General features: G+C 39.8%; 2 protein-coding genes and 2 pseudogenes across 3 annotated transcripts in view; all 4 read left to right on the top strand.

Annotated features, from left to right (window-relative positions):
- LOC101315020 overlaps window positions 1-3672 on the top strand; it is an 18999-nt pseudogene extending 15327 nt beyond the window's left edge. Inside the window, exons 2-6 of the transcript XR_184118.1 lie at window positions 326-369; window positions 1047-1184; window positions 1265-1488; window positions 2580-2829; window positions 2947-3672. The product of XR_184118.1 is annotated as a squalene monooxygenase-like (transcript). The remainder of the gene's footprint in view (window positions 1-325; window positions 370-1046; window positions 1185-1264; window positions 1489-2579; window positions 2830-2946) is intronic.
- Window positions 3673-10284: 6612 nt separating this feature from the next.
- On the top strand, window positions 10285-15232 carry LOC101291772 (probable beta-D-xylosidase 5-like). Its single transcript, XM_004289757.1, has 6 exons — window positions 10285-10968; window positions 11134-11303; window positions 11391-11488; window positions 11594-12358; window positions 12566-13196; window positions 14539-15232. The coding sequence occupies exons 1-6, from the start codon at window positions 10285-10287 to the stop codon at window positions 14903-14905; spliced, it is 2715 nt and encodes a 904-aa protein (XP_004289805.1). The 3' UTR covers window positions 14906-15232.
- A 1997-nt stretch (window positions 15233-17229) lies between these two features.
- On the top strand, window positions 17230-19905 carry LOC101292069 (dual-specificity RNA methyltransferase RlmN 1-like). The gene is made up of 7 exons (XM_004289758.1): window positions 17230-17529; window positions 17611-17721; window positions 17829-17963; window positions 18050-18154; window positions 18851-19020; window positions 19133-19232; window positions 19324-19905. Exons 1-7 carry the CDS (start codon window positions 17254-17256, stop codon window positions 19564-19566), a joined length of 1140 nt encoding a protein of 379 aa, XP_004289806.1. The 5' UTR covers window positions 17230-17253; the 3' UTR covers window positions 19567-19905.
- Window positions 19906-21839: 1934 nt separating this feature from the next.
- Window positions 21840-23064, top strand: LOC101315309 (annotated as a pseudogene).
- The last annotated feature ends 940 nt before the right edge of the window (window positions 23065-24004 follow it).

The raw sequence follows: 24004 nt of genomic DNA on the forward strand, positions 1-24004 counted from the left end.
ACTCTCTCTCTCTCTCTCTCGCCCCAAACGTGCAACAGCAGACCTAATCTAGATCTCCTTCTCCCCTTTTCAACAACAACATCAACATCCTATGAACACCATCAGACTTTTGTTCATCTCTCTGTTTTCCGAGAGAGATAGAGGTAGATGGCTATGGAGTCCAATTCAAATGGTATGTATACCTCTCTGCTCTGCTGTTTCTTTCTCGTTGTTTCCTCTGTTTATTTTTTATTTTGTTTAGATTGTTTTTTCCGAGGCCTGAATGAATTCGGATTTTTAGTTTCAATTGAATATCTAAACTGTGGCTTTTGGTAGCTTTTTGCAGGGTATTCTTCCCCTGATTTCAAATCTTCAAAGTTTGAATCTTTTGTAAAGCCAAGATCTGGATTGTGTCTATTTTGAAAATTGATTGTGGTTACCGTCTTTCTGCTGGCCTGGATTTGTTTTATTACCATTGGTTTTGACTTAATTCAAGATCTAGAGCAATCTACAGTCCCTGTTCTTTCCCCTGTAATTTATCATCTTTTGTTTGTTTTAGATTCTCACTCTTTTCCAGGCCTGGATCACTGGATGTGATTTCTGTATTTTATATTTATTTATTAATTTTCGATTCTCTTTTTGTGTTTTCAGGGGTCTTCTCTTGAATTTGACCATTAAATTTTGAATCTTAAGGCTTCCCCTGTGTGCTTTCTAGGTCAAAGATCTGCTCTATGTTATATTGAGGATTGTGGGTTTCTGTTGTCGAACTTGTTTTTGTCATGGATTGTGCCTTATGCTATCTGTTTTTGTAATTAATATAAGATCTAGAGCAAACTATGCTGGTTTGGTCTGGTCTCCAAATTGAGAGATCGAATTGTTAGTACATCTCTGTAAGTTCAGTACAGAATTGTTTGATTCCATTAAATTGCCAAAGTTTTTGCTTCAAATGATTGATTAGTACTACATATGCCTTATGACTAATCAACAATATCTATTTGCGGCTGCAGACTGTGTGAACAAGTCTTTGGTCTTTACAAGGATGGCAAGGATACAAAGATGTGTTGTAGATAATCGAGGAATAGGGCATTGTCAAAGGGGTGATTTACAAGAACAAGGCTGGAGAGGAGATGAGAACATATGCTCCACTGACAATCGTGTGTGCTGGCTGCTTTTCAAATTCACGCAAGTCTCTCAGTGCACCAAAGGTAACGATACAATCCCAACCTTAGTAAAATCAACAACTTTGAACTCAAATTTATCACAAGAGTGCTTGTTCTTTCGAGAGATCAATATGGTTATTTGTTACTGTTGCAGATGTGGCTTGGAGAACTGTGACCTTCCACACGCAAATCATGGACATGTTATTTTGGGAGCCCTTCACCCATCCTGTTTTATCCCATCAGTAGCACCGAGGTTCGTTGTTTGGTGGATGTACCTGGAACAAAAGTGTCATCAGTAGCTAGTGGTGAGATGGCAAAATATCTGAAAACTGTTGTGGCTCCTCAGTTATGTTTCAGTAACTATCTTGAATTGATTAAAATTGATACACATACCACCTGAATCAATTGAACTAATCTGAGGACATTATAGAGAATTATATGGTGGAATTTAGATATGGTGTATCGACATGGATTTTTCGTAAAAGCCTGATATGCATTTCCTGTTTGTATCATCATTGTGGTATGATTTCAATGTTTTTAACTTCACCTGAAGCGGTAGTCGGCCACAAACAATAATGCACTGGAACTAATTGAAAAATGTGTGAGATTATCATATTTTTGTGTGAGATTACCGTATTTGTACTCTTTTGAGACTCATGGGTATATCTATCTTACAGGTCTGCAAGCATCCATTTCAAGAGTTTGTAGTTGGGATGGCAATGAAAACTTGCCATGTTCTGCAATATTTTCTGCGCCTTAGCTTTGTGCTATCCGTTTGGCATCTCATCATACCTTTTATTACATTTTGGATATGGCGGCTGGCTTTTGTGAGGAGTTTTGGTGAAGCTCAGAGATTATTCATAAGTCATCTATCAACTACAGTCATTCTTACTGATTGTCTGCATGGGTTCCTACTTTCTACTTGTATCGTGTTCATTTTTCTCTGAGCCACATCTCTGAGGGATTACTTCAGGCATTCTTGAGCTTGGAGGTCAAGATGTTGACAGAGAAGATGAGGCAAAAAGAAATGGTGCTTGCCCTGTAAGAAAAGTTCCTGGACAAGCTAATAGAAACTTTGTTGGCGACGCTAAAGGTGAAGATGCTGCTGGAGCACAAGGGATTGCTGTAGCAGGTCAAATGATCAGAAGGAATGCTAAAAATGTGGCTGCTCGCTGGGAGATGCAGGCAGCTCGTCTTGAGGCTCATGTTTAACAGATGTTTGATGGTCTAGACGATGCCATTGGTGCAGAGGATGCACCATTTGACGAGCTTGTTGGAATGCAGGGACCTGTATTTCATTTAGTGGAAAATGCATTTACTGTAAGTTATATTTATTCCTGTTGCTCTTTATTTATAATCTTGATCTCCTCTTCCAGTAGCTCTTTGCACACATTTTCTCTCTAATTATAATTCTGTACACCTTTCTCTAAACAGTCATGTCCTAAACAGCTGCACAATGCTTTTATGGCCACAGTAGAGAAGGGAAACATCAAGACAATGCAAAACAAAAGCATGGCTGCTAATCCTGTCCCTACTCCTGGTGCAATTTTACTAGGGGACGCATTCAACATGAGACATCCTTTAACAGGAGGATATTGTTCTTCTCCGTGATCTGCTTAGACCCCTACATGATCTCAATGATGCACCTGCTTTGTGCAATTACCTTGAGTCATTCTACTCACTCCGCAAGGTAAACCTACCATTTGGATAACTCATTACTAAAATGTCTTTTTTATGTCATTGTCTGTTGCAATGTGGGATTGTTTTTGGTTGCTTTGCTAATAATGTAATTTTGTTTCTATTGCAGCCTGTGTCATTTACCATAAACACATTGGCGGGTGCTTTGTACAAGGTGTTTTGTCATCACCAGATTCGGCAAGACAGGAAATGCGTGAAGCTGGATGGTGGGTTGATAGGATAAGGTGGTGAACCCACTGTTCAAGACGCGTCTGAGACAGTCTGGGTAACAAGTTTTCTCTTAGCAGTTACTTTCTCTTGGTAATTCCAGTGTCTGGGTAAGTCTAATAATCCACATGGGCATGACAAAGAGTTGTCTTAAGGCTCAGTCCCTTATTGTCTTATTAAGGCCCAACCCAACCTGATTTTCACCCCCTAGTACATTCCTTAAGCCACCCTACCTGAGGGTGAGTTGGTTTATTACCAATTCACCCTCTCCCTCAGGCCCTATAAATAATGCCTTAATGCTGCAGCAGCCATAAGGAAATCAATTTGGGGACTGCTTAGGGTTTTAATATTTGGGAGATTTGGGAAAGGTGAGAAAGATGCCTGGTGGTGAGCATGATCTGGCCAGTTCCAAGGTGAAGGCAAGACAGTCTCAGATGGAGATAAAGAATTGCATAGAGCTGCAGAGGCTGATTCTTAAGGAGGCACAGAAGCCAAGGGTTCCAACCGAGCGCCAGCAAGAGAAGGCCAGAAAGAAGGATAAGAAGAAGAAGCAGAAGGGGGGTCGGAGATTCAAGGGTTTAGAATAATCGGATTTAGTACTTTTCTGGGTTTAGTTCTTTCGTTTACTCTTCTACTTTTCAGGGTTTAGAATAATAGTATCAGTGTGATGGGGATCTGGGTTTAATTAGTACATGCATCGAATCTGGGGATCTGGGTTGTGTGGGGATTGCGGATAGGTTTAAATCGAATGTAAAAACTAACAAGTACTATATTTAAAGCTATGAATTATGAATGCTTGGGTTCAAGAGCTCGTCGCACAATATTCTTTCAAGACCCAAAACGTATATAATGTTTCTGGAAACGATGATGCAAATGCGCCGTTATACTTGGCTGATATCTGAAGACGCCCAATCCTACTGTACCAGCGTTGCTAGGGGGTACTTGGATTTCTCTAACCTCTGCTAAAAGGAAAGATTCAATCACCAGGATTCATCTCGCTTGACCAACCAATGTACAACCCCATTCAGCAACACCCCAACCTTCCTACAAACACGAGTTTGTTTGTAGGAAAATAGTCCCAATCTTTCTTACAAACACGAGTTTGTTTGTAGGAAAATAGAGTCCCAATCTTTCGCCAAGAATCAGTCAAGGAAGCATAAACACTAAACACAAATCCATCATTGCTCCCTTCCCTTCAACCACCTTGTATTGACTAGTGGACTCATCTAATCCAAACCCATATAGCTCCCAAGAAAAAGACATCGTTGTCAGTGGTGTCTTCGGTACTTTCTTCCATTTCTCGGTTACAGGGTTGATCAAATAGAACCCAGAATCCGACCTGCACATCAAGAAGCTCTTAATTAAAGGAAAGCACAACAGGAACCCAACCACTTCAATATTGCGACGAACAAAGTCGAGCTCAGTGGCTTTTGCAACATAATCCACATCATCAGCTTTATCATTCCTCATTAGTTCAAGATTCTTGTTCAGGAACTGAACAATGTCTAGAGAGTAGAGGCGTTTACGTGCATGGTCAACAAATACAAGACGCATTACCAAAAACAAAAAAATACAAATTCAAGACGCTGTCCCTTATCCTCAATAGCTTTATACTTGCTCTTGCTTGCCATCTTCAAGCAAATCTAAACATGATCAATCATTACTAGACGTAAGTAACATCAACATTGCTTCCATTCCTACTCAACAGATAATTAAAGTGACCCCGACAAGATGTACATAACCAAATCACCCCTTCAAAATTTGTCATCCAGATGTGCTAAAAATGCCAATCACTTTACAAAACCAGATCATGATCTTGTTGTCATGCAATGAGGGAAGCCTTAGTGATTCTATACACATGAATCTTAAAATTCTAGAAACCCACACATGGCAGAGACAACAATTAAGATGAAAACTGTAACAAAACGCACAAACAACAAACGAAAAGTGAAACCTGTAACAAAATTCAAATTTTCTGAACAGAATGTGCACAAACAACAAAATTCAAGTGTCCCAAACCACTGAAGAAAACACAACCCGTCTTCCCACGAAAGAAAATTCTAAAGCCTGTAACATAATTAATTTCCATCATATTTGGTAGATGTTGTAGCTTATAGCTGATGGCATCTGATACATGTTAGAGGTATGGGAAGATCCTCTCTTGAGCTACTTTCTCCTAAGAGGATCCCTGTGCCAATCTCTCCGTCTTCTCCTTTGAGGCTTACATTCAAAGTTTACAATGGACGCTCTTTAGCAATGTGTTAAACGTGGCCGAATCATTGAATATGCTGTATTTGTTTCAGTTTTCAATCGTAAATTTCACAAAAGTTGCAGTAGTGAACTCAAACATAGAATTTTTGTATTATGCAACACCAAAACGTCCTCTGAAATAGTAGTTATCAATATATTGTATCTCTATAATTAAGATGCACAATCATTAAGAAAAAAAAAACTGCATTTTCAAAGAAGAAGACAGTCTATCCTACAACGTTGGAGTGAACCAACTCCCTAGACACTTGATTGAAATTTTCATACATTCAAATGGTCTCTCAGTATTCTGACCATCCAAGTAGAATATGCCAAACTCATCAGATATATATGTCTTTGGTAAGTCCACCTCCCACCCCAAATTCATTGCATAGTAGACACAATTATTTCCTAGTTCTTTGATGTTACTAGCAGGGAGGGAGAAAGCACCATCGTTTCCACAAAATATAATTTGGTTGCCCAAGAAGTGCATCATATGAAAATTGTTGTTTTCTGCATCTATGTTGTATGTTCTAAAACTCCTCGTGCAATAACGTACATCTCTAGTATTCTCATGGACTACTTCATTATCACCGTCACCACCACCACCTTCATCGTCAGTATTGCCTTCAACACCATCAATGTCTCCCTCAACATTTAGGTCATGATTGTCACCATTCTCATTGATTTGTTTGTCACCATCATTTATTCTCTTCATGGCATAACCAGTTATTTGATGGATTAACATAACTTCCTTGCTGGTTGATTCTAACAACATCGACCAACATGTTGCCTTGGAAAAGTTTAAGGTGCGAGTGGGTAATTCAACCTTGTCAAAGACCTTGTCAAAGACCACTTTCAACTTTAAGTGTTCAGCACCATAAAGGGGAATGTTTAAGGTGCGAGTGGGTGCGACACCTTCGTCATTTTGTTTACTTCGAACCAAAGCATACAACATGCCAGAAGAAAACAATATATCAATGATGAAGTTTGATATCAGGAAGACACTCCATTTTTTGTCTCCTGGTCTGCACAAACCTAAAATCTTCCTATCATCCAAAACTGCAGCTACAATAAAATCGCTTGAAGAATTAAAATCATTCGAGGTAGAAGACATTTTAATGCATAGACAAAATCCTTCGGCACCTAAGAGTTCCCATCTTCTGGTTTTGATAAACTTTCTGAAAGACGGAACTGTTCTCAAGGGCGGAAGTTTATGTAGGATTCCTGAAATTGGGTTCAGTACACACATCTCAGAGTCTAGTCCCTTTTCTTTGACAATGATCAACCAACCTTTAGACGACCCGTATATCCACCCTCTTTGAAGTTGTTTAGGCAGTTTTAATTTGAGAACTTTGCCCTTACAGAGCTTGTTCTCAGGGAAGGTTAGAAAGCTCACATACTTGTTGACCCGGCAATTCGGCGATTCAGATAGTATTAACCATGGGAGTTGATGACGAGCTCTACGCATGAATGTTTGATAAACAACTGACCTCCAAGACTTGCTGAACTGACCTAACCTTCTCTGGTCAGCAAACTCGACGAACCGTATAATCTTCTCCATGACATCTTCCGGTGGTGTCTGCCAAGAGCTACAACCATTTCCCAATTTTATATTTTGCCTTTCTTTTTCCTTTTCCTCTTCCTTTTTCTTTCTATCAGTCATCTTTCCCTTTCTCTCAATCAGCACCATATCCTTCCTTTTCTGCAGGATATTCTTCCTTTGCCGCAACATATTGATTTTCCTTTCTCCGCGAAAACAAAGCTAGCTTACGCTTAACTTTAGAATGAAATCACCAAGAAAAACCTATTTGAATCTCAGTATTTCTTTGCAATGAACGTTATGAATATATAGAAGGTACTTAAATCTCAACCGATGCATCTCTGAATTGGATTAGGAATTCAGGAATGAGTAGGAATCAAGAATGATTAGGAATTACAACTAGCTATTGAGATATACAGAATGGGGGAATCTAGAATGGGGGAATCTAGGATACAAAGACGTGTCCAAGGAGTAGGAATGTCTCGGTCTATTCCATCGTGTCCAAGGATTGTACACTTCCCGTTCGAATCAGGATTTTACAAGATAATCCTTAACCTATGTAAAACCTACTAAAGCAACGCATGTCTACGTTAATGCAATGATTCAAAGAGTAATGCATAATAGAGGGATATTACCAAAATAGACCATAGACTTGATGTGAAACTGACAACCAAGCATGCATCATGCATGCTACTTAACGTTTGATCAAGAACCAATGTAATTAGCGTAGCTCAAAGTTCAAACTTCATGCAATAGCTGCAAGCTAGCTGTCCTAATGTGTACTGCATCAAACCTCTTCATTCGATTCTCTTTGCACCAGTCTCTGTTAGTTTATAATACAATGGTCGATCGGACGCAATTAGGCATCAGAATAAGAGACATATTCGGTAGTAAGCCGTAGATGTTGGTACTACAAAATCCATGTATACTCCTGATCAAGCTTCGTGCTCAGAATCCAAACTTGCTTTAGCTCAAACTTATGGAACAGCCACTTGGCCATCTAACATGAATTGAATGCATCACGTTAAAAAACTATCATGCATCTTGTAAGACATGTAACTCGAGATATGATCAAAATAGTATCGAACTTACTGTCGTTTATCATGTAAGAAAGGATGGATTCATAGATATGATCATCAGACACAAAAGTAGATCCAAACTTGGGTGGAGTTATGTCCCACCATGGATTTCTCCCACCGTGCCAGACCCACGAGGTCCCAAGCTTTCTTCTTGCTTGCGCGTCCTCTGGTGAAGGAGGTGGTTCCGTTGGCCGATCTCTGGAGCTATTTTCGGCGAGTATGGGTCTTGTCAAAGACCTTCAAGATCCAGGAGCGCGATAGCCGCTTCATCATCTCTTTTGATCTTCTCAAAGATTAGAATAAGGTGCTGCGAGGAGGCCCTTGGTGATTCCACCTCCAAGAGTATGACGGCATTACCCCGATTAGGGATGTGGAACTCTATCTGCTACACTTCTGGGTCAATATCACTAACATCCCTCCTCTGTACGACACTTCGGAATGGATCAATGATATTGCTTCAGCTACGGGTACGTTTGTTCAACCAGACCACAAGCTCTTTTAAAATGAAGGAAAGGTTAAGGTTTTTGTCTCCCATTACATCAGATTGCCGTTTTGTATGGAAAAATTTATAACTTTTGATGAAAAGACTAAGCAGAAGGTTCAATTTTTTTTATGATCGAGAGACTAGTAGGAAATTGTGATTTTTGTAAGCTAATCTATCATGAACAAGATTTTTGTCCTTTGCTGGGCAAATTGATGGCCGTTTCAAGGGGAAAGGAAAAGCTTGATGTTCGTCCTGGTTTCAGGCCCAGGAAATTGGGTGCGGGTCTCTCTAATATTCAGCTTCATGAAGGAGAGAGTTCAGACAATGCTCTATTCCCTATCACCAATACTAAAAAGGAAAATGATTCTAAGCCTTATTAAGGCCACAGATTTTACGCTTCAAATCTATGTGGCATGTCAAATCAGTTAGACACATTACATATTAAAAATCTTATGCCATGTAATATTTAAGTATAAAGACCATCTTACCGTTTGGTCCATTTCAAACAATGACTCTAATAAATTTCAGTTTTTCATTGAAAAATAAAACTATTTTTGCTTTCCTTCTTCTAAATATCTAATTAAATATAAAAAATATAATATCAAATAACATTATATTATATATTTATAATACATGTATATTATATAAATAATCTGTATGTAAATCATTTAGAGAAATTATTTGTACCTAAATTTGCAGAAAATGGTCATCCATCATTTACGTACCCGAGCAATCTTACAAAGTAAAGAAGTATAAATGGAAGGCGACATCGGATGCTAAAGTAATGTTTCACGTACGAAAAGTGAAACAAAAGTGCATGGATGATAGTTCTATTTTTAGACAACTAATTATCTCTGTTTGGTCACATATTGATAAGGGAACACGAATGCAATAAGGGGAGGTGTACTTCTCCATATCCGATCCCTTGCATGCAAGTTCTAATGTATTTCGAAGTAGTTTTGATGTGCATTATGTCATTATTACTAGTGTTATCGCACCTCTGTTGCACGCTATTACGAAGTTTTGATGTGCATCATGTCATTATAGAGTAACTTTCATTTTTCTCCCGATAGCACCAGCTCGATCAACTGCATGTGTCAGTAAACCGAACTTCCGGTAACCGAAATGTGAGGCATGTACAACAACGTACAGCTTTTCGGCCGGTATTCGGCTGACGCCAAAAGCTCTGGTAACCGTACCACGGCCAGCCTTTGTTTTAATGTTGAGAATGATTCATGTTAATATTGAGGTAAGGTATGTTAGACGCATGAATCATTAGAATTGGTAGCTCTCAATTAAGTAAAGTACACACCTTGGTGGTTTTACGTGGCCTATATTGCTGTGCCTTCCCGGGCTTGCCCAACGTTCTTTTAAGTTTAGCTTTTCTTCCAAGGCACTCTTCCTCTTAAATCCCTATCACCCATGCCTTTCTTTAATAATTGAGAAAATTAGTCATTATAGCGCAAGCACAATTATCAAATTGTTAGGTGAAAACCAGAATAACCACAAGCTTTTGTATAAAATATAAATACCAGGGGAAATGCCATTGATAGGATCCTATAATCGTATTGATACTTAGCATCATGCAAAACTGGTATAATCGTGAAATCTGCAACATACGTAGGCTTGCCTAAATTTGGGACCAATAATTTGACATGAGTAGAGAGAAAAATTAAAGAGGCTTTTGTTTTGTTTAAGCATCCTTTAAATCATTTTGTACTGCCTAAAACATAGAAATGGTTTAACATCTGCTTTCTCAATTGGCAAGCAACATGCACCCAGTTTATGGCAAACCAGGTAGAAAGCTCAATGGAACTTTAGGCCTTTAACTTCTAGTATAAATGCAAATGCTTGTGCTTATACTCTCTTGCATAAATTATAGAAGCCATGAAGAACCAAGTTCTCTTGCATCTTTCACTTTTACTATTTCTCCTAATAGTCCCCATTGTAGCTCAACCATTTGCATGTGACACCAAAGCTTCCACTAGCCAATTTCCCTTCTGCAACACTTCTCTGCCTTACGAGGATCGAGCCAAGGACTTGGTCTCACGCCTCACTCTCCAAGAAAAGGTCCAACAATTAGTGGATAGCTCCACAGGCATAACTCGGCTAGGTGTGCCTAAATATGGGTGGTGGTCCGAGGCACTCCATGGTGTCTCAAACGTTGGCCGAGGTGCGACTCGCTTTAATGCCACGGTGCCTGGTGCCACTAGTTTCCCTGCAGTGATTTTATCCGCTGCGAGTTTTAATGAATCGTTGTGGTTAAGGATGGGGCAAGTTGTGTCAACCGAGGCTCGAGCCATGTACAATTTGGGTCTAGCCGGGTTGACATATTGGAGTCCTAATGTCAATGTTTTCCGTGACCCAAGATGGGGTCGAGCACAAGAGACACCGGGAGAGGACCCCTTAGTGGTGTCAAATTATGCAGTGAACTATGTCAAGGGCCTGCAAGACGTTGGTGAGAGCAATGCCACTGGTGATAGGCTCAAGGTGTCAAGCTGCTGCAAGCATTACACTGCTTATGATGTTGATAATTGGAAAGGTGTTGATAGATTTCACTTTGATGCTCAGGTAAGCAAAGGATCAATATCATAACTTTCAATTATTCATTTCCATACTCTTTTAGTGAATATCAAATATTAATAATGATACTTTAAATTCAGAATCCACTTTTATTCTCAAGTAAGATGCAAGAAATCTCATCGAAAATAATCAAACTACTTGAGATGAATTCAGGTGACAAAGCAGGACATGGAAGACACATATCAGCCACCATTCAGAAGCTGTGTGCAGGAGGGCCATGTCAGCAGTGTCATGTGTTCTTATAATAGGGTGAATGGGATTCCCACCTGTGCTGACCCAGACCTGCTTCAAGGGGTAGTCAGAGGCCAATGGGGTCTAGATGGGTAATTTTTCAATTTTCTTTCTGATAATTATATATAATTACGTTGGCGAATCGAAAATGAAGTGACTATGATCTTGTGCATGAGCAGATATATAGTTTCTGACTGTGATTCGGTGGAAGTTTACTACGATGCAATCCATTATACTCAAACACCTGAAGATGCAGTAGCCCTGGCCTTGAAAGCAGGTAAAGTAATATACTGCAATTGCAGCCAAAATAGTTTCTGTCCATTTTGACACATTGGTGGCCACAATGATAAGTTTCATGGCATCTTACAATGTGATAATGCAGGTCTAAACATGAACTGTGGGGATTATCTAGGGAAGTACACAGAGAATGCAGTCAACTTGAAGAAAGTGGAAGAATCTGTTGTTGATCAGTCCTTGATATACAACTACATAGTACTGATGAGGCTTGGCTTCTTTGATGGTGATCCGAAACTGCTTGAATTCGGAAACCTTGGAGTATCGGATGTCTGCAGTGACGAACATAAAGCGTTGGCACTTGATGCTGCTAAGCAGGGCATAGTTTTGCTAGACAACAACGGCGCTCTCCCTTTGTCCCCAACTACAACCAAGAATTTGGCCATTATTGGACCTAATGCAAACGCCACTGAAGTCATGATAAGCAACTATGCTGGAATACCATGTAGCTACACTAGCCCTCTACAAGGGCTAAAAAAGTATGTATCAACCGCGAAATATGAGCCTGGGTGTAGCAGTGTGAAATGTGCTGATGAGAGCCTCATTGAGGCAGCAGCTCAGGCTGTTGCTCTAGCTGATGCAGTGGTGTTAGTAATGGGGCTTGATCAGTCCATTGAAGCAGAAGGGCTAGACAGAGTAAACTTGACTTTACCAGGCTTTCAGGAAAAGCTTGTGGAGCAAGTTGTTGATGCAACAAATGGAACAGTCATTCTGGTCATTATGTCAGCTGGTCCAATTGATGTTTCTTTTGCTAAAAATTTGAGCAAAGTAGGAGGGATTCTATGGGTTGGGTATCCAGGTCAAGATGGAGGAGATGCCATAGCTCAAGTCATATTTGGGGACTATAATCCAGGTAACATTGGCTAGTTACCTATCTAACATAATACGTTATTATAGTGTTAATCTGACATGTTATGTTGTCAAATTATTAATCTTGACATATATGTTATGTTACGTAACTAAAAACAATGACAAGTTAACATCTCAATTTTTGAGTTTGCGATAATCTTTTTGTTTAACTATTGTTACTGATATTCTCTTTCCTTTGTACCATGTGTAGCTGGGAAGAGTCCTTTTACATGGTACCCACAGGAGTATGTAGACCAAGTGCCAATGACAGACATGAACATGAGAGCCAACAGTAGTAGAAACTACCCTGGAAGAACATATAGATTCTACACTGGAAAAACCATTTATGAGTTTGGTCATGGGCTAAGCTATTCAACCTTCTCCAAGTTCATAATGTCTGCACCTTCCACTCTACTCATCCACTCAAATTCAACAACTACTTTCAACTCCCACAATAACATTCAAATATTGGAACCCGTTTCCAGCTCTGCCAAGGAAATTGACATATCAAGCATAAACTGCCAGAGCTTAGCATTTGATCTAGTTGTTGGGGTGACGAACAAAGGGCCAATAGATGGCTCCCATGTGGTGCTCGCTTTCTGGAGACCACCAAGCTCACAAGGGTTGATTGGGGCACCCAACTTGCAGCTTGTGGGTTTTGAAAGAGTGGAGGTGAAAAATAGAGAGACAAAGTCATTGACAATGAGGGTGGATGTATGCAAGGGACTGAACCTTGTGGATAGCGAAGGGAAGAGGAAGTTGGTCACCGGATTGCATACGATTCTCGTTGGCTCTCCTAGTGAGCAACAAGTGAAGCACTACCTCAATGTTAGGCTGCCTGAGCAACATGAACTGAGCTACTCTAGTAGTCACTAAAATTTAAAGTAGCAAAATATCTTGTTAGCTATTTAACTTGCAAGCTAGTGACATGGTTTGCAAAGGAATAAGGCTTTTGTATCCTGTTTTAGTCTAGAACTGATTGTTACTGGTGGGAAGTGGCTATTATGATTATGATATTTATATATCATATATAATTATAAATGATAATTGAGAGTGTCTGAGCTTGATATTAACATTGGTTACATAAAAGTTATTCAACCTTTTAAGAGTTATAGTAGCTGTTCAAGCTGTTCGTATGGAAAATGGATCGTAGATCATTACTATGGAATATCCCATGCGTATCACATTTCATATCGAGTTGTCGATCTTAACTCTACGTAGGCTTTATACATTGTAAGTTTCTAACCTAACACCAATGCGCGCGTGACCTGACTTGAACCTGACATGTTCTATAAGTTGTCTCTATGATTTTTGAAACGTGATTAACACTCTCTTGGTCAAAACTGTAGATGATCGTTTTCAGCTCGAGCACTCTAACAGGCTTACTCTCCCAGTGAACGTACTGTTGTTTACTCTGGAATTCTTGTAACTAGTTCCATTCTTAATTGTGCTTTTATATATCATCCACAAATTGCCAACCATCCAATCCAACAACTCAGCACAACCAAAGCTACCATTTTGGCCCCAAGACTGCTCTTCCTTTTCAATCACCTTCCGAGCGACCTACGTTGCAGCTTGGGCCGCCTTGGCATGCCATGCCATCCCATTATATGCTACAAAATGCCAAGGAAATCAGGACAATTAGTACCTCAAATTTCAAAGAGAACTATGTATCTTAATTCCATCTAAGCACGAGATCATATTCCCTAGGACCCAATACTGAATACTACTTCTCAGAACCACCCCACCCCACCCCCCTTTCTATCTTGGTCAAAGAAGCCTATATTATATTTGCTAGTGCCTTTGAAATCTTAATAAACATTGACGCACATAGCCGCCCAACACTTGCATCAACCGGTCAAAAACCTTCGAAGCCATCTCAATCTCACCCAAATGTGATGTGCTACGACACGCATTCGCATGATTGTCAAACAAGTAGACCCAAAAACCCTATAGGATTACCCTCATGTCCCCATCAGACACCCAATTCTTCCCCATTTTCAAAGGGTCCAATCGTCATTCCACCATGCATTACCTGCCTCACTTTGTTTCCTCCTCACGTCCATTCAGATATGGCTGGGCAGGTCAGCTACTACTATATAAGTATTTGCTTCTTAACGACTTTGTGTCACACATTCATATCCAGATCGAGCTCAATAATTTTCAACAAGACAAAGTTCGAAGTTCAAAGATATCAAAGCCAAAGAGTATGGAGGGTTTGATTCCTTATCTTCTCCACGCCATCAAGAAGACAAGGCCTCAGCACAAGTATAGGACGTCATTTTCCGGGTCTGGCAACTCCAACCGGAGCTACCATCTCCTCACCAGTGGCAATGCCTCCTTAGAGGGGTCATCTCATCGCCGGGCGCGATCTGAGCTCCCAGCTCCGGCCGCTGCGGACTTGTTTGAGCAGCGATCGGAGCTTCATCAGTTTGCTTATTCAAGGAGCTACAAGGAAGAAGGTGGTGCTACTGCAGCTGCGGCTTCCTTACCCGGAGGATCAAAGAAGGGTTTCTATCCTTACCGAGCAGCTAATCGGAAATACGAGTGAATTATAAGATTCCAAAATTTCATTGATTTTTTCGTTTTTTGGTTTAAGGCAGGAAGAATGAGTTCAAAGGTGGAGCTTCATCATGATCAATATATGATGGGGTTGCCACTAGAAGTTCATTTCTCTTGTCGATGTTGTAATTGTAATCTATGGTGCTTTTGTTTGTAATGTCGGTGGATTCGAACCTTTGAAAGTAAATTAAAGAATAATAATCAATTGTAGATTATGATCCGGATTGTCTCTACTGTCTGATTCTCATGAAATGTGTACAATTTTATACGAGGAATAGAGTGATTTTAAGTATGTTATCTCATATAATTCATGTTTGCACCAACAAAGTGATAAAAGGGATTATGTTCTTAGGGTCCATGTACTTCTATCAGGTTTTGAGCTTCATATATAGCTATATATCCTGACGGTATTATACGGACGTTTTGTTATATTATAATGTAATTCTGCTGAATTTGAAAGAGCTTCGACATTTTTCACTCCAAAACAAAGAGGTTCCCTTTTTGTTCTTATGGGATATATTCGACATTTTTCGCTACGAAGAAAGCGAAAAAAAAAAAAAAAAACATTGTTATGGATCTTTTACCTTTGTCATCTATATGAACTACATATGGAAAAGAGTTGTTACAACTTACATTACAACAATACTCCACTAAAAGTGAGAGCTTCTTCTCAACGGCCAGAATTCATGCCAGCTAGACCTACTACTAAAAACAGAATAACCAACCGAAAATAGAACACAGTGAACAATTACATACACCTAATTGATTTCATTTTGAAGAACGTACTATGTGATGTGCTTTGATCAAAATGATGAAGCAAGGTATGGAGGGGTTGATTCCCTTTCTATACCATGCCATCAAGAAGCAAAGATCCAAACACAAGTACAGAAGGTATTCTGAGGGCAATACCAGAAGTAGCCACAATCTCCTTTTTAGTGGCCATATACATGAGCTGACCTTGGGAGGAGTCTTCTCTCGTCGTCGAAAAGGATCCGAGTTCCAACCTCTGGTCACTTCTGACTCACTCGACCGGCAATCTGCCCTTGAGTTTAGTCATTCATGTAGCTACGAGGAAGAATATGGTGTTTCTCCGGTGATTCCATATGTGCCAAGGCGATCAAAAGATAGGCTTCTATCCTTGCTAAACCGTAATGTGGTACTTAGAAAAGAAGCTTATCAAGGTGTTTTTTGAAATTTGATCAAACTGATTAATGAAGATGCAGATGTGTTACCACGGGAAATCTAAAGTTTCATCTTCATTTCTTGTAGAAATTTTATTGTTAATTAGCATGATATCTGTTTTTGAACTTTTGATTGTTAATATAGGTGAAATTGAAAGTTTACGACAAAAACTAAGTGTACGTAGCTATGTTAATTTGATCATGAGTGTCGTCATGAACTTCACAGTTCACACGTCTGTAAAAAACTGGACTGCATTCTCTACCCTATCAACGTTTCACAACATCTAGTATTTTTTGTTTTGTTTTTTTGTTTTATCAAATAAGAACTTCATTCATAATGAATCAATTCAACGGATAATCTAAGCATAATGTCTAGTCCGATAAATGCACAATATCTACCTATATATCCAACGATCACGACAAGTTTACAAGTAAGTTTTGATTCCAAAATCGACAATCAAGAACACGATTTCAATATATGCAGTGGCAGAGCTATTCAAAGGCTAAAAGGGGACATGACACCCTTTAGCTTTCAAGTTGCTATGTGATTTGAAACATGATTTAGAGATAACTTCTAGCGGATTGTGCATGAAGCCACTGTTGATGATGCGACTAGGATTACGACATGCAAGATCTCATATTTTTAATGTGGGATTGATATCTCAACACGTCTTAATACTATGATAAAATAGCGTAAGGTTCACATTCAAAACCATTTAACAATTGGTGGAAATACTCAAACCCTTATAAACCCTAAGACAATGTTTCATATTTCCGATGTGAGATTGATATCTCAACATGAAGATGGTAATAAGTGCAGAAAACATTGTCTTTGCTATAATTGTTGATTTGCAGCCAGAAAATCTAACGCTGCCAACCTCTTCGGATTTCCCGGCTCTTGGTTCTACATCTGATACTCAAAAGGTTTACTAAAAACGGAGCCGTCCCTGTGGTAGCCGGAATATGCCACAGAAACCGGTAAGTGAGGGTATGGCGTTGTTCATTGGCTCAGAATCATACGGTTTCCGTTGCCCTTTAAAAAAAAAAAAAAAAAGAAACCAACCTACGACGTCGTTTACTCTTCTTCAACTTGATCTTCCCTCCTTTACATAAATGTGAAGGACCTCCGTCAACACAACCCAAAACCCTCAAAACTATGCAAACCACTCGCAAAACGATGCCGTTCCGGTCAATCTTCGACGCCGGAGAGCTCAAATCCGAGCTGGAAAATTCCGGCATCAAGCCCAGCATCATGCCCTACATATGGAAGCACGTGATCCAAAACCCCTCCGCCGAACTCGACCAAATCCCCTCCTTGCCCTCCGCCGCGTACCCTCTCTTATCCTCCAAATTCAAAACCCTAACCTCCTCCGTCCACTCCGCCACCGACTCCTCCGACCACCTCACCACCAAGCTCCTCATCAAGCTTCAGGTCAGTTCTCGCACACCACCTGTTCGATGAAATTCCTCACTCGAATTCAACTCTCACATTGTTTGGATTTGTTTCGATTAGAATGGGGCGCTGGTGGAGGCGGTGATCATGAGGTACGATAGCAGCTTGGGGAAGCACAATGGCAAGTCCCACCACGGCGGCTCAAGGTCCACCTTGTGCGTTTCGTCTCAGGTCTTTCTTGTTCATCAAAGATTTGAGTATTTTTTTTTTTTGTTTGGTTTTGTTTGCGAAATCGTAATTGTTTTTGTTTTGAATGGATTTGTGGTGATTTGGGATAGGTTGGTTGTAAAATGGGGTGTACTTTCTGTGCCACTGGGACTATGGGGTTTAAGAGCAATTTGACCTCTGGGGAGATTGTGGAGCAGTTGGTTCATGCGTCCCGAATTTCGCCTATACGCAATGTTGTTTTCATGGTAAGTGCATTGTATTTTAGTTGTGTGTTTTCATATTGTATGAATGTAACTGGAAATTTTGGAATTTTGAATTTGTGTGGTGTCAGGGAATGGGAGAACCGTTGAATAACTATAATGCATTAGTGGAAGCGATTCGTGTCATGACTGGTTTACCATTTCAGTTGTCGCCAAAGAGGATTACTGTGTCAACGGTGAGTATTGAAAAGTGCAGTTATGTTTATCAACTTATGCTTTTTGTGAACAAGTGTTCAAGGAGGATCACCTGAGGGACTCTTTAATAGGGGAAAATCTGTACATAAAGTGTTATCCTAATATCACTATTGATTGTGCATTCAAATTCAGTGTTATCCTAATATCATATTCTTGTGCTATTGTCCATGAAAAATGAGATTTCCTCTATATGTAGTAGGCTTTTAGACATCACCAACAATACCATTCCATTGGTCTTGCTCTTACAATACGGTAAAGTTGTGTGATTTTCTCCTGATGTTCTTTCTCCATTGTATAGTCTAGCTAATCTATTTCCTTGTTGTTTGTTATGACGTTTTTCATGACCAATAGTATATCCATTATTAATATGGGACACAATGACTAGATTAGTTTCCTTTATATATAGCTGGGATGATGGGATCACATTTCTAGTGATGCTAACATGATTTGGTTGCTCAATACGAGGGAATTAAGATATGATCGATACATTCCATGCCCACCTTCCCTAATTTTCATCTCATGTACCACAAACATGAATAATATCTTAGTATGCAATACTCTAAAGTCTTCAGTTGAAGTTAGATGAATTTGAGTTGCACTAGTCTTAATGGAGTGGTTCACGAGTGCTGGAACATTGTCTAACTAGTGTATCACTTTTGCATCTATTTCTTTTGTAGGTTGGTATTATCCATGCTATCAACAAGTTCCATAATGATCTACCTGGACTGAATTTAGCAGTTTCACTGCATGCACCTGTCCAAGAAATTCGTTGTCAGATAATGCCTGCAGCTCGGGCCTTTCCCTTAGTAAAGCTTATGGATTCATTGCAACAATATCAAAAGAACAGGTAAACTTCTGTTTGACCTCATGTTTTTATCCACTTTGCTTTCTTTACAGCTATACCTTAGGTATCCTTCTTAGATGTATTTAGAATCTTACCATTTGCCTTTAATCTTCAGTCAGCAAAAAATTTTCATTGAATACATAATGCTTGATGGAGTGAATGATGAAGAGGAACACGCACACCAGCTTGGAAAATTGTTAGATACGTTTCAAGTGGTGCGTTCATATCCCTCTTTAAGTCATGTCTCTGTATCCGTAGATTCCACATCAAAATAACCTTAGACATTTGTTGCTTTCTGTCAAACAGGTTATTAATTTAATACCCTTTAACCCAATTGGTAGTCTGAGCAAATTCAAAACCACTGCCGAAGAGAAAGTATCTACTTTTCAGAAGATTCTAAGAGGTACATATGGCATCCGAACAACTGTTCGCAAGGAAATGGGGCAGGACATAAGTGGAGCATGTGGTCAGTTGGTGGTGAACCCCAATCAGAGGTCAAGTGACAACGCAGTTCCTCCAACTGATATAGAAGATCTTCAGGTCAGATAGATCTCTTTTTCCTCCTGAAATTGATAATACCCAGCACTGCTCTGCAGACCATGATCACTCCACCTGTAACTTAGGAACTTTGTATTCATTCTATCATTTTTGTTGTCCGCAGACGCAACATCTCTGCTGTAATATTATTATCCGATCAGTTCTAAATCTACATCGGTTTTCCATTTACCCCTTCAATCTCTGAGTTTTGTTTTTGTGGATGTATGCATTGTATAGCGGGACTGAAAGTAATTAGCAGTTTTGGTTTATGTCAAACAGGGATGACTTGATTTAAACCCCTTTAATTAGTGTATTATGAGTATAAGAAACATATATTCCCTTTTCTTCTCTCTTTCATTTCTGAAATTCCAGGTATTCATTTCTTTGATGTACATCTTGAATACTTTTACATGGAAATGTCAAAGGTAGAAATACTGAAAAAGTATAATATGACTGGAAATTTATACTGCCATATCATATGTGCAAGCGACTACACTGCAACTCAGGGAAGGATGACGGCATTCTATCTGAACTAACACGTGCGGAGCATCTTGACTACTTCTAAATGTAAAACCACCTGCAACATCACATACTACTTTCCAGCTTCTTGATCAGACCAGTTCAAGGTATTCAACTTTATTTTGCTCTATACAAAGCCGAAGTGTTTACATTCATACACAAGCATGTAATCGATTTGTGAAGAGAATTTTCTCTTGCTCTTCTAAAGCTATCGTCAAAGTCATGAAAATGCAACGAGAAGCGAATAGTAGAACACTAATTTTGGTCCTCTTTCTCGCCATGCTCATCTGTTCTGGCTCGATTCACTCGTGCGACTTCGCTAGCTCTCCTTCGCCTTCACCAGTGAGTTGTTCCCACACTCTTCACTAATCATACATTCAACTCTAACATGGCTCTTTGCCCTGTTCATTGTTCTGATACTAGTTTCTTTATCTGCAGGCCTTAGGGATGCCAAGACCGCCTGAGCCATCTAAAGGGATTTTCAGAAAGAAAAGAAGAGGGTCTTTCCCTTCGATTTGTTACTCAAAATGCAACCAGTGCGAGCCTTGTATGCCAGTTCAAGTATCAGTCCGGGCAATGGAATTGGAAGAAAACGAGTACTATCCACAAGTCTGGAAATGTGCTTGTGGTGATAATATATTTTCCCCCTAGGTAAATTTTAGTTTTACTGTTGTGCCCGTGAGAAGTTGTCCTGCCCTTTCTCACAGTAACTGGTAACTTTTATCAGAATAACCGGCTGGTCTCTTGTGAGTTGTGACAAGTTTCCATTAGTACATTATGTACATAGATGTAAGAACCACGTAGTTTGTCCCCGAACCTCGAATCCAAGCCTCTCATAGAGTACTGCTAATCTATGGGACTATGGGACTCAAACATGATGTGTTTAGTGTGAGTTTCTCCAACATGATGTTTGTAATATATGGTGTAAAATTGACGACCATACTACATGTAAAATTGACTTTGATCAAGAACAAATGCAATTAGCCTAGCTCCATATACACGCTAGCTAGCTACACCCTAATCATAATGTGCTGCACCAAACCCCTTCTTCATTCTCTTTGACACAAAGCCCTCTTGCCTCAATCATTTGTCGAGTTACAAATAAGGTTGATCGGATGGAGAACATAAAAAAAAGCTTTGGCGTAGAGAAATATCACAAACATCAAAAACATTCATGGGACGTTTACTAACCCAAAATGAAAAATAATCATGCCCAGAGAGGGATGAGATAAGACATAAATGGGGGTGTAGTGATTTTGGATGGTTGATTCCTAATTCATCTCCCCTCTTCGTAATCAAATTCCTGAGTATTTAGGAATTGATTCCTGATAAGTGAGATATGCATCAATTCTGTTTCCTTTAGGTGACACAGGAATCTGATTGCCTAATAAACATTCCATTTTATTAAACGTTCTCATAAAATATGTCACCTTGCAGCCTCCGTAACGGAGCTAAAGTCTCGTGGTACTTACGTTCAATCGGGATCACAGCCTCAGTTACCAATTTGAGGTACTAAAATCAGCTCGTACTGCGGATGACTTTCCTAGACGTATCCGAACATGAATAAGTGGCATAAGAGAAAGGATTTATTTTTCTTTATGCTTTAGGATTTTTTGTGTACCCTAATGTTTTAGGATTTGTGGCGCTCTATTATAAATTAGAGGGATACTGCTCTGCAATTCTAAAACTATCGTCCCCTCTCTAGTCTCTACTCTCAGAGCTGCGCGTGTTCTCCATCAAACATCTATTGCGGTTTCAGCTTCAAAATGTCAGAAGGTCAGGAGACTGACAAGAACATTGAGATATGGAAGATTAAGAAGCAGATCAAAGAACTTGAAGCTGCAAGGGGTAATGGCACCAGCATGATTTCTCTCATCATTCCTCCCCGTGATCAAATATCTCGTGTCTCTAAGATGCTTGGCGAGGAGATTGGCACTGCCTCAAATATCAAGAGTAGAGTGAATCGTCAATCTGTTCTAGGGGCGATCACATCTGCTCAGGAGCGCCTCAAGCGTTACAATAAGGTTCCTCCAAATGGCCTTGCTCTATTTACAGGAACAATCGTCACTGATGATGGCAAAGAAAGGAAGATGACAAGGGCTATAGAGCCTTTTAAGCCTATTAACGCTTCTCTTTACCTCTGTGATAACAAGTTCCATATTGAAGCTTTGAGTGAGCTCTTGGAATCTGATGACAAATTTGGTTTCATTGTCATGGATGGTAATGGAACTCTTTTTGGGACACTGAGTGGCAACACAAGAGAAGTGCTTCATAAGTTTAGCGTCGACCTGCCGAAGAAACATGGAAGAGGAGGACAATCTGCTCTTCGTTTCGCTCGTTTGCGAATGGAGAAGCGTCACAACTATGTGAGGAAGACAGCTGAGCTTGCGACGCAGTTTTATATTAATACTGCAACTAGCCAGCCTAATGTTTCAGGGTTGATACTTGCTGGATCAGCTGACTTCAAAACTGAGCTTAGTCAGTCGGATATGTTTGATCCTCGTCTGCAGGCCAAGATTCTGAACGTGGTGGATGTTGATTGGGAAATACTTTGAGGAGATTAGTCAGGATAGCGGCAAGTATGTTTTTGGTGTGGATGACACACTTAAAGCTTTGGAGATGGGCGCTGTGGAGACACTTCTTGTGTGGGAAAGTCTTGATATCAACAGATATGAGCTAAAAAATGGGAGTACTGGTGAGACTATTGTGAAGCATTTGAACAAGGAGCAGGAGAACAATCAGAGCAGCTTTCGTGATTCTGAGACCAATGCAGAATTAGAGGTGCGGGACAAGATATCACTGTTGGAGTGGTTTGCTAATGAGTACAGGAAGTTTGGTTGCTCTCTTGAGTTTGTGACCAACAAATCACAAGAGGGGTCACAGTTCTGCCGAGGCTTTGGAGGGACTGGATGAATTCTCCGCTACCAGGTTGATATGAGGTCTTTTGATGAGTTGTCTGACGATGATGAAGTTTATGATGATTTTGAATAGCAATCAATCATCTCTTCCCCGGTGCTGGGGCAGCAAGATGCACGCACAGTTGGGGTTGCTACGCTGCTTCAGAGTTGGTGCTCAAAAGTGTATCAGGCTTGATCAAGGAGGCTCCATTATCTGATCCTGAAAAGCTTGATGAGGTGCTTTCATCTGGATCATTATCCAAGGGGCTTGACAGGTCGACTACATGGAAGGAGGACATTATGCCATGATAAGCTAGCTGCTTCTTTTAGATCAAGTCCATTCGAATATATTCATCAATGTGTTAAGAACCCCCAGAAGGATTGTGCATGTTCTGTTGGTTAAATAAGTAGTGTTTTAAGTTCTAGTATTATGCATGGTGGTTTTCGTATGAATTTAAGCAGCAAGTTACTTCTAGTCTTGCTGCCCTTCTTTTGAACAGTTCTGTTTGTATTTTTATATGTAGTAATTAAGTTTCCCTAATTTCGTTTTTTCACTGTTCTTTATTCTGATATTGTTCTTAATTTAACTCCGAAAAATTTGCTACAAATAAATTCAAGTTCTTGATCATAAGTTCATAACCACCCCTATGCCCCTTCTGATGCAAGGGATAGGACAGTTTTGCAACCTACACTAGCAGCAGCAATCAATACAACGCCGTCGGCTGCCTCTTCAAATAAGTTCCATCTAGGAGCTTTGCTGCAAAGTGTGTGCATGCTTGTACAAATTACAAAATGGGGAGTTCACTCTTAGGAATAGTCAGACATTGAACAGATGATTAGAGTTAAACCCGTATATTATGAGCAAAAGAACAAAATTTCCTCTTTTCTGATGTACATGAATCACTTGTATACATTTAGTTGAGCATGTCAAGGTAGAATTTGTAAGACAGGAAAATGATAATGTCATATGTGCACATGCTACACTGCTACTGATCAAGGAAGGTGATCAGATTCTGTCTGAACTAAACACGTAT

The sequence above is a fragment of the Fragaria vesca genome, linkage group LG2, assembly GCF_000184155.1.
Source record: "Fragaria vesca subsp. vesca linkage group LG2, FraVesHawaii_1.0, whole genome shotgun sequence".
NCBI classification, from domain to species: Eukaryota; Viridiplantae; Streptophyta; class Magnoliopsida; order Rosales; family Rosaceae; genus Fragaria; species Fragaria vesca.

What these genes read in the sequence shown, in the direction of transcription:
- LOC101291772 (XM_004289757.1), top strand. Translation starts at nt 10,285, where the DNA reads ATGAAGAACCAAGTTCTCTTGCATCTTTCACTTTTACTATTTCTCCTA. An exon ending in ATTTGGGGACTATAATCCAG is followed by an intron (nt 12,359 to 12,565) that starts GTAACATTGGCT and finishes TACCATGTGTAG; the next exon opens with CTGGGAAGAGTCCTTTTACA. An exon ending in CTCAATGTTAGGCTGCCTGA is followed by an intron (nt 13,197 to 14,538) that starts GCAACATGAACT and finishes CAAAGTTCGAAG; the next exon opens with TTCAAAGATATCAAAGCCAA.
- LOC101292069 (XM_004289758.1), top strand. Translation starts at nt 17,254, where the DNA reads ATGCAAACCACTCGCAAAACGATGCCGTTCCGGTCAATCTTCGACGCC. An exon ending in CCTTGTGCGTTTCGTCTCAG is followed by an intron (nt 17,722 to 17,828) that starts GTCTTTCTTGTT and finishes GATTTGGGATAG; the next exon opens with GTTGGTTGTAAAATGGGGTG. An exon ending in CAACAATATCAAAAGAACAG is followed by an intron (nt 19,021 to 19,132) that starts GTAAACTTCTGT and finishes TTTAATCTTCAG; the next exon opens with TCAGCAAAAAATTTTCATTG.